Here is a 17,119-nt window from a genome sequence, read left to right as displayed (position 1 = left end):
CTGTGGCTGTTGCCACAAACTTATGGACCCTGACATTTGCATGCTGGGTAATTTTCCCGTGTCACAAAATAACCTTCTTTTGATCTTTTCAACCATCAAAAGACACAAAAGCCACTCCTACTTTGCAGTCCATACAGATAGGCAGGTGGGCTGGATTTGGGTCACAACTACCCCTGAGCTGGAGAATAGTTTTGCTGCATGTTACACCGTGGCCAGTGTCTTGCTGGTGGGACTTGGGCATCTCCTCACCTCCTCATGCCTCCGCAGGGGCTCCCCAGCATATACTGCCTTCCTGGTATGGATGGGAACACTGAGGCCAAGGCACAAGGGAATGTCCTAGAATATCACTGAGTTGGTGGGAAAGGTGGGGGCATACCTGCAGCCTGGAGTACACAGCAACCGTTCAACCTCGCAGTAGCCAGGATTTCTTTAGGTGTTACAAGACTGGCAAGAACGCCTCTCTGTGCCATGTCTCAGGTCCCCCACTTTCCCCCGTAGCAATAAATCCTCAGCACAACCTTCTGGGGTCCAGCCAGGATCTCCACCCTGGGTGGCTCCAAAGCGCATGTTCTTAGCCATTCACTCACTGGGGTTCCTAGGGGTCCTCTTGCGTCCTTGACACTGTAGGACTGTAGCTGGTTAACTCCAGAAATCTCCGTTTTGCTCTTTTCCCCTCATTGATCACTGAGGTGGTACAGGAAGTTGTCAGAAAGACAAAGAAGGATAAAATGCTTGGACTGAACCGCGAATAGTGCGTTCAGCAACTCCTAGGTATTTCCCTTAATTCTGCAGGTAGTTAGTGTCACAGGATAAGTAACTGCCTGAGAATCGGAACACTCACTACCCCCATTAAAGGTTTTGTTTTTCCAGCCCCAGGATGCAGAGCAACGGAGGCTGGAAGTCACGGGGAAAGATGTCGGCTCTAAGTCAGGGAGACCCCCGCCCCCCTGGTACGGCTCACTCCGGGGGGCGGGGGCCACCGGTGCGGGAGGCGGGGGCTCTGGAGGTGCTGGTGGTGCAGATGGGAGTTGGGGCACACCGAGGGGGGGTGGCGGTAGCCGCCCTCTAAGGACGATGGGGCTCAGGGCAGCCTTTGCCAAATAATGGGGGGGGAGTAGCAGCCGCCCCCGAAAGGAGGACGTGGCCCACCTCGCCGAGGGATGGCAGGGGCTGGCTCGACGCCGCCGCTCTGCCACTCTGGCGAGCAGTGGAGCTTCTCTTTGTCCTGGAAAGCTGGCTGCAGCTGGAGCCCTCCTCGAGGGCGTTCACGTCAAAGGCTGCGGCGGGCATTTTGCTGTTCAGGGCAGTGTTGGAATCTGATTTCACCCAACCCTGGAGATGGACTCCGTTTGCGGGGGTTCATGGGAAAGGACCGCAGCGCGTCTGTCGATCATTGAGCACGTTTTCGACTCTGCAGATGTGAACTTGCGCTTTCAGCGCATTCATCAAAGCCTCCCGGGAGCTGACCCTGTGTCTGCCGCCCCCGGCCCCCCGCCCGCGGCGCTGCGCCTCCAGGCCGCCCCCCCCCCCCGCCTCGCCGGCCCCGACGCCCCGGCCTCGGGCTCATTTCCTCGAGACGTGCTGCTGTTTGCCAACAGCGGGCAGCCACGAAAACGGCCCTTTTCTTTCATCTCCGGACGGGGCTCCACTAGTTTCCTGCAGGGATCCGCGAGTGGGCGGGCAGCCAGCCGGGGGAAAAGCAAGCTCAGCCACAGCGGCTGGGGCAAGGGCACGGGTGCTGCATCCCGGAGCCGCGGCCGGAGGGGCTCCCGCGGAACAGCCTTCTGCCGGGAGGACGCCAAGTCCAGAAGGGGAGGAGCCCCGTCCAAGGTCACCCGGCTGGCAGAGCGCATCTGGCGTGTGCGCCGCCTCGGGTCCGGCCGCGCGCCGGGAGGAGTGTGGCGCGCCGAGTGGCGATCGCCGCACGCCCTGGCCGCCAGCCCGCGCCTCGGGCTCCTCGGTTGACACACTGCTCCGGGCCCGCAGGCTCGCCCCTCGAGAACTGGGGCGGGGGCGGGGGACGGGGCCTGCGGGGGCCCCCGGCGACGCGCTCGCGCTCGCCCCCGCCGCAACCAGGCCGCCCCACCCTCCGGGCGCCCGCGGGCCCCGCCCCTCGCGCGCCGGCCCGCCCCCCGGCCGCGGCCCCGCCCCCGGCCTCGGCCCCGCCCCCCGAGGCTGCGGGGCTCGCTCCGCCCCTCGCGCCACAGTCGCGGCCCCGCCCCGCCTCACCTGGCCCCGCCGGCGCGCCCCTCCCCCGCTCCCCGGGCTGCGCCGCGCGCGCCGGCTCTGGGCGGGGCCCTGCAGTGGCGGCGGGGTCCTCCTCCTGCTGCTCCGGCTCCTCTGTGCGCGCGCCTCCCCGACCTCCCCCTCGGGCGCTCGCGCAAACCGCGCTCCTCCGCGGCCCTCCGCCCGCTCCCAGCCATGGTGCTCTGGCGCTCGGCGGTCCTCATCTGCCTCGCTTTCTCCTTGGCCGCTCTGGTCCAGAGAGGTAAGGCGGGCGGGGGGCGCGCGGGGACCCCGCCTTGTGGGCCCGCGGGGCGGGGGCTCGGCGCCCCGCGGGCCCGTGGTGCGCATGAGCGGCCCGGCCCCCGCCTCGCGGGCCTGCGGCGGAGACTGCGGGCGGGTGGGCGGGGCTGTGCGGGCGGTGGGGGCGCGAGCCCGGGGCCCGCGGGGACTGACCTTGCCGCGATCGGGGTGGTCGGAGGGGGTGCCGGGACCCCTCCTGGTGCTGGGCTACAGACCCCGGGATATCCCCCCCCCTTAAAATCCTGAACTAGCTGTCACCACCGGTGACAACAGCTGTCCCCAGGAGATCGCTGTTGGGAAAGCCTCGTTGAGAGCGCACTCCTTGCCTTCCGGGGGCTTCGCAAAATGTGTTTTGAGGTCACCTGCAGCAGAAGCACCTGGGGAGCTTCCTGGGCGCGTGCCCCCTGCCTTTGTCAGGCTGTCTGCGGGGACGGGGTGGGGGCGGGGTGCAGCGATGTGTGGTCGGTCTCACCGCTCCCCGGGGGCTTCTGGTACCCGCCCCAGCTTTCTAGCCATTGGCGATGTTTGCCAAGGAGGTGGAGAGCGAAACGCTGTGGAATCAGGGGGGCAGGTTTCCTAGACCCTCACTACTGCGAGTGTGGTCTAGGCCCCTCCTTGGCATCACCTGGGACTTGTAAGGAATGCGGCATCTCCGGCCCCGCCCCTGACCTACTGAGTCAGATTCCGCATCTTAACTAGGACCCCGGCTGATTCGCAGGCACACGGAAGTTTGAGAGGCATCTTAGAATAAATGCAGCGCGTGGTTAAAAATAGGACCTCCAATGTGTACAGATAGAATCTTCTTACACTTATTTATATCCCATCTCCACATCAGAAAAAGGTCTGAGGAAAACACTGCAGTTGAGCACAGGGTTGTGCTGAGCTCCCTGACAAGGCTGGCAAATTCAGCTCATGAAAAACATGAGCTCAGCAAAAATAAAAAAACAAAAACAAAGACTTTGTCCTTGCAGGGGGTGCTGGTGAGATTTATGTTGCAGTATAGGGAGCACTGGAAAACAGTAGCCAGTCTAAGGCAGTTTTGCAGAAGATGCAGAAAGTGTTTCTCATGTGGGCAGCCATCCTGGACTTGATACAAGAAGAGCCATTCAGTGTTCTTCAGAGGTGTCAGGCTCTGTTCCAGACGCTGATGATGCGGCAGTGAACAAAGCTAAGACTCTGTCTTCATGGAGCTAACTTCCTCATGGGGGGAGAAGACAGGCACAAACATCCCAATCTATGTTGTCAGTGCTCTGAAGAAAAATAAAGCAAGTCACAGGGTTGGTGAATTTTCTGGTTCATGTTTCTTCTCTGGGGTTAACCTTTTAATTCTGTTACAATGCATCTGTGGGAAAGACTGTCACCTGGTTGGCCCCCATCTAAGGATAGGGAAATCTGGCAAGTGGAAGCACAGAGAAGTGAGAGAAATGATACTCCCTTCAAGGCTACCTTCTGGAAGGTCTTCAACATGGTATGTGCATTGAGAAAGGGAGGAATACAAATGAACAGGTCTCAGATTTTCACCCTCACGTGTCATAGGAGGTGATTTAGGAGGTGGTGGAGGAAACGGAATCATTTTCCAGATGAAACGGAGGCACAGAGGTGTGAGGTGACTTGCCTCAGGTGGCAGAGCTGAGATTTGACCCCAGGCTTGTCGGATTCCGCAGTCCTTGCTCATAAGCACCTGGAGGCTGCGCTCCTGCCTTGGGAGATTTCTCTGAACCTTGCTTGGTTTGCTCGCCCTGTTTATGCCTAACAACTCTCAGGCGTCTTGAGGGGACCCGGAGCACGTCACTGTCAGATCTGGGTGCCAGGAACATCGCAGATCTGATTTTTGGTTGCCTCAGCAGTTTCGCTGATTAGGTATTAATGACAGGTCCCTGGCCACATAGCTAGGAAGAGATGGAACCAGGATCCCACCCAGCGAACACTGCTACCTAGTGATCTTTTTACTTGTAATTAAGAGAACTGAACTGGAAGAAGCTTTTGCTTCAACGAGGGGAACTGCTTTGTGGCTCTTTTGTGCAAAATAAGATGACAGATATGGGCTTTGAATTGCTGGTCTCCGGACAGTTACAGTTTGCTGCATCAAAATGAACAAACACAAAGCAGGGGCTTAGTTAGGCATCTGCTGCCTCTCCTGGAGCCCCACGGTGGTGGACTGGGTGGGCCTAAGAGCCACTTTGGTCCTGGTCCTGGGTAGATGCACAGCCGAGAAAGACCAGCAGCCCTCAGAAAGCACATAGAACCTCGAAGCAGGACTCATTCGTGAAATCCCTTCAGGCTCTGGCAAGTTGAGACAGACTTCAGGTTTCTAGGAGTTTAAAAGGATAGTTACCAGGTCACTCCTGTTCTCATTTTGGATGACTTTTTAGTCCAATGTGGATTTTCCTAGCTCTGAAAAATCCTCGGAGGACAAATGTTGCCTGTAGGCACCTACAGAAATAGGAAGCTGATCTTTTGTGCCATGGGGAGGAGAGTCACAGTGGTGCAGGTGGGCAGTAATGCTAATACAATTTCCATCTTCTGAATGCCTTCCGCGCACCGGGTCTTCAGCACGCCACACATATTTACCCCTCATAACCACCCTGAAAGGTTGGCACCATGACCCATTGCCTTTCCTTATGTCCGTAATGGACATTTGCATATGGCCTTGAAAAGTGGTGGGGCGACTGGGTGGCTCAGTTGCTTGAGCGTCGGACTCTTGGTTTCAGCTCGGGTTGTGATCTCAGGGTTGTGAGATCGAGCCCTGCGTCGGGCTCAGCACGGAGTCAGCTTGGGATTCTCCCTCTGCCCCTCCCCGCCTTGCACGTGTGCACACGCTCTCCCTCTCTCTGAAATAAATAAATAAATAAAATCTTGAAAATAAAAAAGTAACACGGTGGTAACCCATTTTTCCAGATGAAAAATGAATAGCCTGGCGAGGTTTCAGACTTGAACTCAGGTTTGTCTGAGTAACCAAAGCAGAGGTCACGAAGGTAGATACCTCCAGGGATGGGACAGGTCATAGAAGTGTGGAAAGTGGCCAAGAATCAGTGTGATTGATGGGTGTGTGGGCGAGTTGCCTGCTGCTGAGTACCTGTTCCCTTGAAGTGAAGTAGCCCAGCTGACAGAGGGAGAGTGCAGGCTGTGGAGCAAGCTTGCCCAGCACTACTGTGACCTGGGGTGAGTCACTTAACTGCTCTGTGCCTCAGTTTCCTCATTTGTAAAAGGGGGATAACCACACCATCCCCTGCATGGAGTTGTCATGAGGACTGAATACAGATGGATAAAGTGCTTAGCACAGCACCTGGCTCTCAGTGAGCTCTGTTGGTGATTATTATGCACATTACCCAAAACATTCCAAGCCACGTTTTAAAAATACACCGTGCAAACCTTGAAAATTATATGGTGAGTGAAATAAGCCAGACACAAAAGCCCACATATTATCCCATTTATATGAAATGTCCAGAGTTGGCAAATCCATAGAGGACAAAAAGTAGATGAGTGGTTGCCAGGGGGTGGGGCCAGGGAATTGGGGGATGGGGAGTAGTAGGCTCATATTTCCTAGTAGGCTCAGTTTCCTTTTGGGAAAGAACATGAAAATGTTCTGGAATTAGGTAGAGGTGATGGTGGCCCAACCTTGTGAATGTACTGAGAACCATTGAATTGTACGCTTTTAAAGGGTGAGTTGTATGGTGCATGAATTGTACCTCCATTTGAAAAAAAAAATCTCTGAAGTTCAAGCAGAACAAATGAGAGTGGAGGCAGCCTGTGATCCCTGGGGCTTGGTCGGGTAGGGAAGCCAGGGGAGCAGAGTGGCCCCAAGTGCTGGTGGTGCTGGGATCCAGGCAGAAGCCCTGTGGGCCTACTGGGGATATTGGGTGTGAGCCAGACAGGCCGCAGGGGCATGTGCAGGGTTGGCCCAGTGCCACATAGCCCCCCTACCCCCAAGTCTGGGAATGGTCCCCTGGGAAGATGCATCCTGCATGGGGGACTTCCCTTTCCTGGATGGCTCAGGGTTGCCATCATGTGCACCAGTCGTTGCATTGGACAGGGTCTGGGGATAATTTGCCTTTTAGTGTCATATGTTTTGATTGGTTTTTGGTCCCTTCCTTGCTGTCACAGGTCATGTCCCCATCCCCTCCATCATTTTGGACACCAGGTAACTAAAACATGTTTGTTTAATGCCCCTCTCCCACCTCCCTTCTCCTCCCTTCTCCCCCGCACCCTGAAATCACCCAAGAGCCAGCCTAAGCAGGAACTGAGGAAGGGCCTGAAGCTACCTTCAGCAGAGATGAGGATGAGGAGGCCTTTTGGCTGCTCAGAGGGGGGTGTGGGGAAGACCTGGTTCTGATTCTGGTGAGTTCAGGAAAGATACCTTCCAGGTGCCCCATCTTTCTGGGTTCTTCCACCACTCGGTGTTGGTGCTTTTCCTGCTGTGCATCCACTCCTACTCTTTGCACTTGGCACGGCATCCTCTGCTGCTCTCGGGGCGCTTGGGGAGGCCTGGCTGCAGGGGGTCCTGTCTCCCCACCCAGACTTGGCTCTCCCTGAGTCTTGCTCTTAAGTTCGCTGATTGGTCAGTGCTGGTTCGCATGTAAAAGCACAAAGTCATCCTAAACGTGTCCCAACTGAAACGTGTGGGAAATACTTTGATGAAGGTAAGTGTTCCAGACGGAGGTGGGTGGGAAGCTGCGGTAGGCTCCCACAGATGTCCGTGGCCGAATCTCTACACCTGAGACTGTTAGGTTACACGTGACAGAGAATTAAGGTAGCTAATCAGCTGCATTTAGATAAGATTCTCCTGGGTCATCGTGGCCAGTTGAAAGACCAGGATCCTTTAAATATGGAAAATGGAGATAAAGGAGTCAGAGCTAGTCAGCGAGGTGATACAAGATTGGACCCAAAGATGGAAGGGCCGGCAACCAAGGAATGCACACACAGTTTCGAGAAGCTTCCAGAAGGAATGTAGCCCCGCTGACACCCTGTTTTTAGCCCAGCGAGACCCCTGTTGGACTCCTGACCTCCAGATCTGTAAGATGAAAAAAACCAAAAGTGTCTTTTAAATCCGTCGAGATTTGTTGTAGCAGCAAGAGCAAACTAATAGAAAAACCGAGGGGTAGATCCTAGCCTCCTCTTCATCCTTTGGAAAAAAACAGGTCGCGATGTTTCCCTACAGTGTTTTGATTTTGCTATCCTAAATCAATTGCCAATATGCTCCGAGGTCAGGAGTTTAAATGTGCAGCAAATTGGATTGCAGCGATGTTCTCGGTGTGGCAGTGGACGTCGAGGAGCACCTGAGGGCCCTGGGAGACCACTACATTCCTTTTGCTTGGGTTTGATTTTTTTTTTAAACTACTTCCCAAGGAAATGGGAGCCCGTGCCAGCATTGCCCACCCCCCAGAGGCCTTGTCCATCTCCCCACCCCCGCCAGGCCTGGTGGCTGCTTGAAGCAGAGTACCGTCTGGGGCTGCCCAGCGGACACGCAGGTTTCCCATCCGTCCCGGCCACACCTGCCACTTGGCGGAAGACGCGGTGTGAGCCACCAGCTTGCCTTTCTGGCTGCACCTGCTGGCACCCTGGCCTCAGCTCGGGGTGCCTGCGCCCTCCCTCCCGAGGCAGGTGGGGATGCATGCCAGTGCGGGAACGGGTGGCCCTGGGCCTCCGCCCCAGCCTCAGCCGGTTTTGAGCTCCGTTCTTATTCATTGTCTACCTACGGCTGCTCTGCTTGTAAGAAGTCACAGGATGGTTCTGGAGCTTTAAAGCCAACAAAAGCACTTGGAGAACCGTGGTTGAAATTCCACGGAGAGTGGTGCCCCTGCTCTGTGAACATCTGTTTAAAGGAGAGGCTAGACAACATCTGGCTGGCAGTGCCAGGTGGTTCATTGGGGATGACTTTCCAAATCAGAGCCAGTCCCCTCAGCAGGGAACACCGTTGCGGTGCGGAATTCGTTACCACCAAAATAGTGCCCGGGCTCATTTCGACATTCTTCTTTTTATTGCTGCTTCAGCTCGCCTGGGATGATGGAATTAACCCAGAGCCTGCATTCCAGCGTGACCCCACCGTGTGCTGGGGACAGTTGCCTCATCTGCACCAAGGGGCTGCTGATCTGTGCTTTGTTGGCCTCACAGAATTGTGGGAGTAGCCAATTCATTGCTAATGCAAACAGGTGGTGTGTTGTCCAGGTATTATTAGCAAAGTTCGGCTCCCTAGGCAGACCCAAGAAGGCAAAGAGGCCACCTGCCTTGAGGGGGTTCTGTGGGAATTAGGGGGTTCACGTTTCCAAAAGCCTCTACTTGGCCCGGACTAAAATGCCCCTGAATTCGGGGGTGGGGCTCAGAGTCCGAACATGGAGCTCTAATTTAGTTGCTCTTTGGAGCCCTTTGGCGGCCTGCAGAGTCCTGGGCTCTTGGGCAGGAGCAGTCCCTTTTTTACTTTTCATCACCCACTCCTTTGGCTCCTCATGCCCCAGCTCAAAAAATTTAGGAGTCCAAAGGAGTCCCTAAGAAGAAACCAGCAAAAAACATGTTTCAGCCTCTTATTCCTCACCTACAACATACCACGTGGACTCGCAGCTTGGGGGCTGCCTGCCTCTCCCCTGAAGGTGCGCCTGGCCAGGGTCAGCAGTGGCTTCCTGTTGCTAACCCCGAGGGACACCTGCCACCCTCTGATCACGCCCTCCCCCTGGAAGCGCTGTCTCCCAGGCTCCTTCCCTCTGACCTCAGGGCCTTGCGGGAGTGCCTCTGGTGTAGTCCTTGGTGGCTTTGTTTTTTTTTTTTTTTAAAGATTTTATTTATTCATGAGAGACACAGGCAAAGACACAGGCACAGGGAAAAGCAGGCTTCCTGCAGGGGGACCCGATGTGGGTCTCGATCCTGGGTCTCTAGGATCACACCCTGGGCTGAAGGCAGGCACTAAACCGCTGAGCCACCCAGGCTGCCCTGTTTGTTTTACCTCTACTTCCCCAGTGCTTTCACCAGTTTTGTGGCTTCAACTTAAATTCCATCTGCGTACTTGTGAGTCTTCTGTTTCTGTCCCCAGCCCTGATAGTGCTTTATGTCCATCGTCTCTGCGGCGGTGGCAGGTGCCCTGCTAGTGATGACGCTCTCGAAGTCCTCTAGCTCAGGTGGCCCCAGCCACCCACGGATCCTGGCCCTGCCCCCAGGGCCCCAGGCCTCCCCATCCTCCCTGTAATCTGGCAAGCATGGGGTTCATGCCCTGTGCAGCTGTGTTAAATTATTTTGACTTTTACCCCTGCTGGCAGGCATCTCAGAAGGACCCTGTGCACACCTGGGCTTCTGCTTACCCTGTCCCACCTGAGTAACTGGCAGCCCCATCCTTTGGCCAGTCCTCCAGAGCCCTCTGTCACACCCCATATCTGATCGGTCTGCAGATTATGCTGCCGTGATCACCCTTGGAATCATTCAGACTCCCACCTCTTCTCCCCTCCTCCCTGGCTCCCTCTCTTAGCTGGGCCACCAATCCCCCCTTGGAGCCCTGGCAGTGACCTCCAAAGTGATGTTCCAGAGTCCACTCCTGTGCCCTACATTTTGGTCTCCATGCAGCACCCAGGTGATCCAGAAACCTAAGTCATCCTGTCCCTCTGCCCAGAACCCTCCTATGGCTTTGAACTGTAATGAAGATCAAGTGCAGGCCCTTCTGGTGGCCTATAGGTCCCAACAGAACGGGGCCTACTTGTCCTCTGGCCTCAGCTCCCACCCCTGTCCAGGGCTGGCTCTAGTAGGCCAAACACTCCTCTCTACTAGAAGGTCCATCCTTAGATAAGTGCATGTCCTCTTTTTCACTTCTTCCCAGACGCCCCCACCTTAGGCTGACCCTGACCCCATACCCTTGTACCCCCTGCCGGCTTGAGTTTGCTTTTCACTTGTCATCCCCAGATGTTCTGTCTACCTGCTCCCTTGCCTACCATCTTGTCTCTGCCACTAGACTTTTCCTCCATGAGGGAGGGGACTTGCTTTTTGTCTGCTTTGTCCCCAGGATCTAGAACAATCCTTGGCACAGGGACTGGGCAGGAAATGGCACGCTTGGACACAGCAATTGAGCATCTAATTAAAGGGCTATTTACAGGATCTAGGTGGCGTTAAGGGAGGCCAATGAAGGGTGATGAAGCAACACAGGGAGTGTTTGCCACCTGGGGCATCAAGGGGAGAGGGCGGTCCTGGCATCCGGGGCCCATGACGCTGTAGAGCTGGGTGGGCCTCCTGCAGGTGGGAGCTCAGACAGCAAATGCTGCATGTCTCCCCCTACCCCGAGTCTTAGTTTCTGCCCCCCGACCTCGTGCCTAAACCCATGGGTCCTGTGCTTGTACACAGGTGCCGGGGATACCGCAGCAAACTCTGGGTGATGCCACTGATAGTTTTAATCTGAGGAAAATGCATCATGTGTGTCAGGTAGCACACAGACTACCACTTGGAATGGATTGGAACTCAGTACTTCATAAGCAGAGCCATGTGGTATTTCTTCTGGTTTGGGGGTGCAGCGAAAAAGCCGCAGAGGGCAGCTGCAAGGAACTTACAGACCTGGGAGCAAGTATTCGTGGTACTCGTGGCCTGTGTTCTAGAAGTGGCACCGGCACTCCGTTGATGCCGCAGTGCTGACTGCCTAGAAGGCCCTCAGCCCCCTTCTCCCCCTGCTGAAGGCTGTTTGCCCCCCCCAGGGCAGGTGCCTGCCTCCACCTGCTGGGGTCCCAGTGCTCCACATGGGCCCTGGCCGGGTAACCGCTCATTCGTGGGGTGGCAGAGAAGGCCTCCCTTGTGCCCTGACTTCTGGTCGGCTTCGGCCCTTCGGGTCCCTTGACGGCTCGTGGTTTTTTTTCACATCGAGAGGTGCTGGTGTGTCCATCAGCGGATGGACGCTTGGGCTGTTTCTACCCTTTGACCACCGAGCATCGTGTTGCTATGACCGTTTGTGTCAGTGTGTTTGATCACCTGCTCTTGGGTCCGTGGAGTGTGTCCCCAGCGCGTGGCCTTTGAGGACCTAGCCTGGGAAGTCGCGCAGCGTCCCTTTTGCTGCGCCCTGTGGGCTATGAGTCACTTAAGGATAGTCCACATTCAAGGTGAGCACATCTCTCTCCCTTCTTGTTGGGAGCACATCAAAGAATTTTGAGCCACGGTTTAAAACTGCCACACAGATGCACTGGGGTTTCGAGATCCCGATGGAATGCTGCCTCCTTCGTGGAGATATTAACTGCTTATAGCTCTGTCATGACGCGTCCCTCTCTGACTTCCGGTTCTTTATGAAATAATTGCCATTTTGCATGTCCTCATGCTTTCCCCTCTGCGTCTGCCTCTTCCGTTGACGCAACGCTGCTGTCATGTCATCGGCTCTCAGGGTGTTTCTGCACTGAGGGGGCTGGACTAGCTGGCTCCGAGGGTCCTCCCCGCCCTGATGTTCTGGCAGCTTGACCTGACCCTATTTGCACAGGCTTTCCTGGTGGGAGGGGGAGCTCAGTGCCCAGCCTGCAGCTCCCTTGGAAGTGGTTGCAGAATGGGAGAATCCAAGGGCTTTGGATTATCTCCTTAAGGCAGGCCAGCCTGGGCATTTGCTTTTCTCCCCCTCTGACTATTTGTACTCAGAGAAGAGTCACAGGGTTGAGTGCTTTCTGCCCTGGGTAGGCTGTTGAGCAGAGTCCACCGTGGCACCATGGACATTGGAGGGGGATGATTCACTGGGAGTGGGCTGTGCTGCTCATCATAGAATATTTAGCAGCATCTTTGGCTTCTGCCCATTAGATGCCAGTAGCACACCCCACCCCACCCCCAAATCTTGCCGACCCAAGATGATTCCAGACATTGCCCAATGTCCCCCGGGGGCAGAACTGTCCCAGGTTAAGACCCACTGCCTGCTGTAGAGACATATTCTTTGTAATTCCACCCTCTGTTTTCAGTATTCCTCATGAGCCCCTAAAGTTTTCTGTCCTTGTCATGTGGCTTCCATTTAGACCTGTTGGAATCAATCTGATCACAGCCAATCTGTGGATTGGTGTCCGCTTGAGCTGACTCTAGGCTCATCTCAGCTATATCAGCTCTGTCACCAGTCTCCTTAGGTAGTTGCTGTGGGCACAGATTTCCACAGATGGCTCATCCCATCCGGTGTGTGTTGATTCTCATTAGTTGCAGTTTTAGTTGGTGACCCTGTCTTTTTAAATACGTTTTAGGTTTCAGAGAACCGGCAAGGTGCAAATGAACAGAAAAATGAGCCAAAGACTTGACCAGGGAATTCATAAAAGAGGAAATCAAATAGGACAACAAACATATGAAAAGATGTTTAACCTCATTAGTAATCAGAGAGCTGCAAATTAAACTATAATAAGATAAAATTACATACCCTCCAGTAGGCTAAAAATTATAATAACGTCTGACAATACCAGGTGTTCACATGGTTGCAGGAGTGATATGTGTTCTGTGGTCAACTTGGAAAGTACAGAAAAGTGTAGAGAAAATGCAAACCCCGTAACGTAGGGGTAGGCAGTGTTATCCTATTGGAATGTAGCATTTAAAAATATCTACTCTGCCGAAATACAAATTGCATGCTTTTGGTATTGAACCACGCATATAGCTATTACCTTTACTGTGAAATATAATGTAGATACAGAAAAATGAGTGGGGCCTTTAATGAGTGAGTATAAAGTGAAAATATCTGTCCTCACCAAGCGGGCTGAGAAACAATGTTGACGAGATCCTGGTAGGCCTCCGTGTGCCCCGTCTTGATTACAGTCCCCACTCCCTCACAGAGGTGACCCCTAGCCTGATTCCTATGCAGTCATTTTCTTTTATACTTCTGCCACCTGTGTCTGTGCCCCTAAATAATACAGTTTAGTTTGGGGGGCCTGGGTGGCTCAGCATTTGAACATCTGCCTTTGGCTCAGGGCATGATCTCGGGGTCCTGGGATCGAGTCCTGCATCAGGCTCCCCACAGGGAGCCTGCTTGTGTCTCTGCACCCCCCGTGTGTCTCATGAATAAGTAAATAAAATCTTTAAAAAAATACAGTTTAGTTTGGCCTTTGAACCTCACAGAAATGGAATCACGCTGTATGTCGCCTTTTGTGTCCCCCCCCACATCGTTAATGACCTGTTGTGTGTGTCTGTAGTTCTTTCTTTTTCGTGGCTCCATTACTTTGCTTTTTGAATATACTGTGAGTTTTTGTCATGCATTGTCTTATTGATGTATATTTAGAGAATTTCCAGTTTTTGACCACTTCAAGCAATGCTGCCATGAGCATTCTTGGGCAGATGGATGAAAGCTTCTCTGGGAACGTGGTTCTCAGACTGCGGTCTGGGGACTCTTGGAAGGCCCTGGAGACGTTTTCAGGGGGTATGGGAGTTCCACTTGTTTTCACAGTAAGATGTGAACTGCCCTTTGCACCCTCCTTTTCTCATGAGTGTACCGTTGAATTTTCCAGAATTGATGTGACCTGCGCTTTCATTGCTCTGATGGCTAACGGGATGTGTTTTTGTGTAGTCTTGTGTTTTAAAGTTTCTCAGCTTCAATTTCTGATATCCCAAATATCAATGGATATAACCCCCTTAAGCACAAGATTTTTCAGATTCTCTTTTTTTTTTTTAGTATATAGAGTCCACCAAAAAGTCTGAAAATTGCTGTTCTGAGGTTATACTTAGTAGCATTTCTGGGTTATATAGTATTTGTAATTACAGTGTTACAGGTGATGCTACATTGTCTTCCAAAGTGGTTGTACCAGTTTATCTTCCTATCAGTGGTGTATAAAAGTTTCTGTTGTACCAGCGTCACCAGCGCTTGGTATTGTCAGACTTCAGTATTACATTAAGTACTAGTGAGTCTGTAATTTAATATTATTGTGGTTGGATTTCCGTCTCTCTGTTTACTAATGAGGTTGAGCATCTTTCTGTACGTTGCCCAATTTGATTTCTTCTTTTATGAACTGCCTGGTCAGTTCTTGGCTCATTTTTCTATTTTTCTATGGTTCTCATGATGCTTTATTTCCTCTTGTGCTTGGCTATTCTTAGCTGTGTACTTACTGCTTATTGTCCTTGAAATATATATGTGAGGATTCTTTGAAGTCTAGGATAGATGTGCCTTCTCACAGAGATTTGTATTTGATTTTTGTCAGGCGCCTTGGGATGTTCTTAACCTGAGATTCTCCTAAAACTAGTTCCTTACCTTTCCCCCTCCTTCCCCCCCAGCACTGACGCAGCCTTCCTTGCAGTCCTCGGGAGGCTGAACCTAGGAAGGGCAGTTTTGTTTCTGAGTCACCCTTATCTCAAGGGCGTAGCCCTTTGGGGTCCCAGTTTAATGTTGGGAGAATTTTCTGTTACATGTGCTTGATCTGGGTGGCCACAGGGCCAGGCTTCAGACCCTTTTGCCTGACTCGAAAGACTGTGGAAACAGCGAATTTATCCCAACGGGCAAGTGCCTTCAGGGCAGACGGTTGAGTGCCATGTGGTGGTTTTTACCATCTTGTCAGTTCTTCAGTGCTTTTAAGGGGATGGTTTTTAAAAAATTTAATTATTTTTAATTTATTTTCTTGAGATTTTATTTATTCATGAGAGACACACACACAGAGAGAGGCAGAGACAGAAGGAGAAGCAGGCTCCCTGTGGGGAGCCCGATGCGGGACTCAATCCCAGGACCCCGGGATCACAACCTGAGCCAGAGGCAGATGCTCATCCACTGAACCACCCAGGTGCCCCTTAAGGGGACATGCTTAAAATCAACTATTTTGGTTGTTTTTAACTGGAAGGTTAGTCCAAATAATCTATCCTGCCATTACTAGAAATGCAAATTGATAGGTATCTCGTGTGTATGTTTATCTTAATTATCTACATAACCTTATATTTTCTTGAATAAAGGTGTTTTGAGTGTCTGATTTCTGACTGATCTTGCCGTGGGCTCCAGGTCTTTGCTGTGACAAGTGACACATCAGTAAATACCTGCATATGAGATATTGGGCCTAGGATAACAGCACCTGACCTTGGTGTGGCCGGGACAGGCGGGAGAGACCAGGGCTGAACTTGGGGCTCCGCTGGTGCCAGTGGCCGTGACTGGTGTCGCCCACGCAGGTGGAATGGCCCAGGCGTGTGCAGCTGGCCTGCCCCCCCACCCCTGCCTCAGTCTCCTCCGTGGGGGGGAGACGGGCACTCGCGCCAGGCATGTGAGCCACCGGCTGGATGGCGGGGCTGGAAGGAGTTGTGCCGGAGCCCAAAGGAAGCCGGTGAAGGAAATCTGGGTTCCCGGGGCCCCCGAGGGCCTGGCCCGAGTCACACCTGCCCGCGCCCGCGATCACCGCAGTTTGAGGCCTGCAGCTGCAGCACAACCGTGCCCCAGGACACGGCCAGCACCTGCCGGCCCCCTCCCCGAGGGGCTGCTTGGGTGCAGGGCACCCTGTCGGGCCGGGCCGGCGAGATGACCCAGGCCCCGCTTAGCTGCAGGGTGCTCCCAGTCAAACGGGGCCGGAGGGCGTGTTCTCCTGCCAGCCTTGGGGATGGGCGGGGACAGAGGACGGAGTGTTGGGACAGGGGTGGCGGCTGGAGCCTCTGCCGCGACCGAGTGGGGACTGTGCCACATGGCAAAGGAGGAGGAGTTGGCCAAAGGCCCCGAGGAGAACAGGAACGGGTGGCACAGGGCTGGCCAGCAGGCTCTGCAGGGGGGCTGGGCTGGGGACTCAGGCCGGGGCCGAGAAGCCCCTGGACAGCGCAGTTTCCACGGCAGGATGCGCGCGTTCTTGTCCAGAGCGGGCATGGGGTTACCTTTAGTAAAGCGAAGGGGTCGAGGATGTTTGGGACTAGGGAGGAAGTGAAGGGCTGAGGGCAGGATCTGGAGGGTCCCTGGGCCGCAGATGCCAGCGTGGGGCCTAATCCAGGGCGGCTTGGGAGAAAAAAGAACGTAGCCACTGCCAGGCAGCTCCACTCTGCTCCATGGCTAGGAGGGAATGTGCTAGAAACCAGGAGAGGACAGCCTCCAGGAAAGACGCAGCAGCTGGGTTGACTGCAGCCTCACAAGAGGAGGGAGGGCGATCTTAAAGTGAGGGTGGTGGTGGGTGTTTTGGGTGGCCCCGATCTTCCCTCTAGAGTAGGAGACATGGGCAGAAAATCCCAGAGGGACTTGAATGTGGCCACAGTTGGGACCTTTACGTCCGCTGCCTTTGAAGCCCAGAAGCCTCCATGTAGCAGCCTGCTTGCTCTTCTCCTGCATTTTAACACCATTGCGTTTTTTTCCCCCATATCACACAGTTCAGTGGTTTTAGTATATTTGCAGAGTTGAGCAACCATTAGCACTATGGAATTTGGGGAACGCCTTTTTCTTTTCTTTTCTCTTTTCTTTTCTTTTCTTTTCTCTCTTCTCTTCTCTTCTCTTCTCTTCTCTTCTCTTCTCTTCTCTTCTCTTCTTCTCTTTTCTTTCTTCCTTCCATCCATCCATCCACCCATTCATGAGAGACAGAGAGAGAGGGGCAGAGACACAGGTAGAGGGAGAAGCAGGCTCCTTGAGGGGAGCCTGATGCGGGACCCGATCCTGGGACTCTGGGATCACGCCCTGGGCCGAAGGCAGATGCTCAACCACGGAGCCACCCAGGTGCCCTGGGAACACCTTTTCACCTGGAAAAGAAACCCCATACCC

The 17,119-nt window shown here is 53.9% G+C and overlaps 1 protein-coding gene across 2 annotated transcripts in view; it reads left to right on the top strand.

The window, feature by feature from the left end:
- The first annotated feature begins 2,212 nt into the window (after nucleotides 1-2,212).
- CD99L2 (CD99 molecule like 2) overlaps nucleotides 2,213-17,119 on the top strand; it is a 95,212-nt gene continuing 80,305 nt past the window's right edge. For both annotated transcript variants that reach the window (XM_055337827.1, XM_055337825.1), the window contains exon 1: nucleotides 2,213-2,488. In XM_055337827.1, coding sequence (XP_055193802.1) covers nucleotides 2,422-2,488 — 67 coding nt within the window. In that variant the 5' untranslated portion in view covers nucleotides 2,213-2,421. The remainder of the gene's footprint in view (nucleotides 2,489-17,119) is intronic.

Source organism: Nyctereutes procyonoides, unplaced genomic scaffold (assembly GCF_905146905.1).
Source record: "Nyctereutes procyonoides isolate TBG_1078 unplaced genomic scaffold, NYPRO_anot_genome, whole genome shotgun sequence".
Taxonomy (NCBI): Eukaryota; Metazoa; Chordata; class Mammalia; order Carnivora; family Canidae; genus Nyctereutes; species Nyctereutes procyonoides.
The sequence above is the reverse complement of the archived record's forward strand: the minus strand, read 5'-3'. Positions and strand labels throughout refer to the sequence as shown.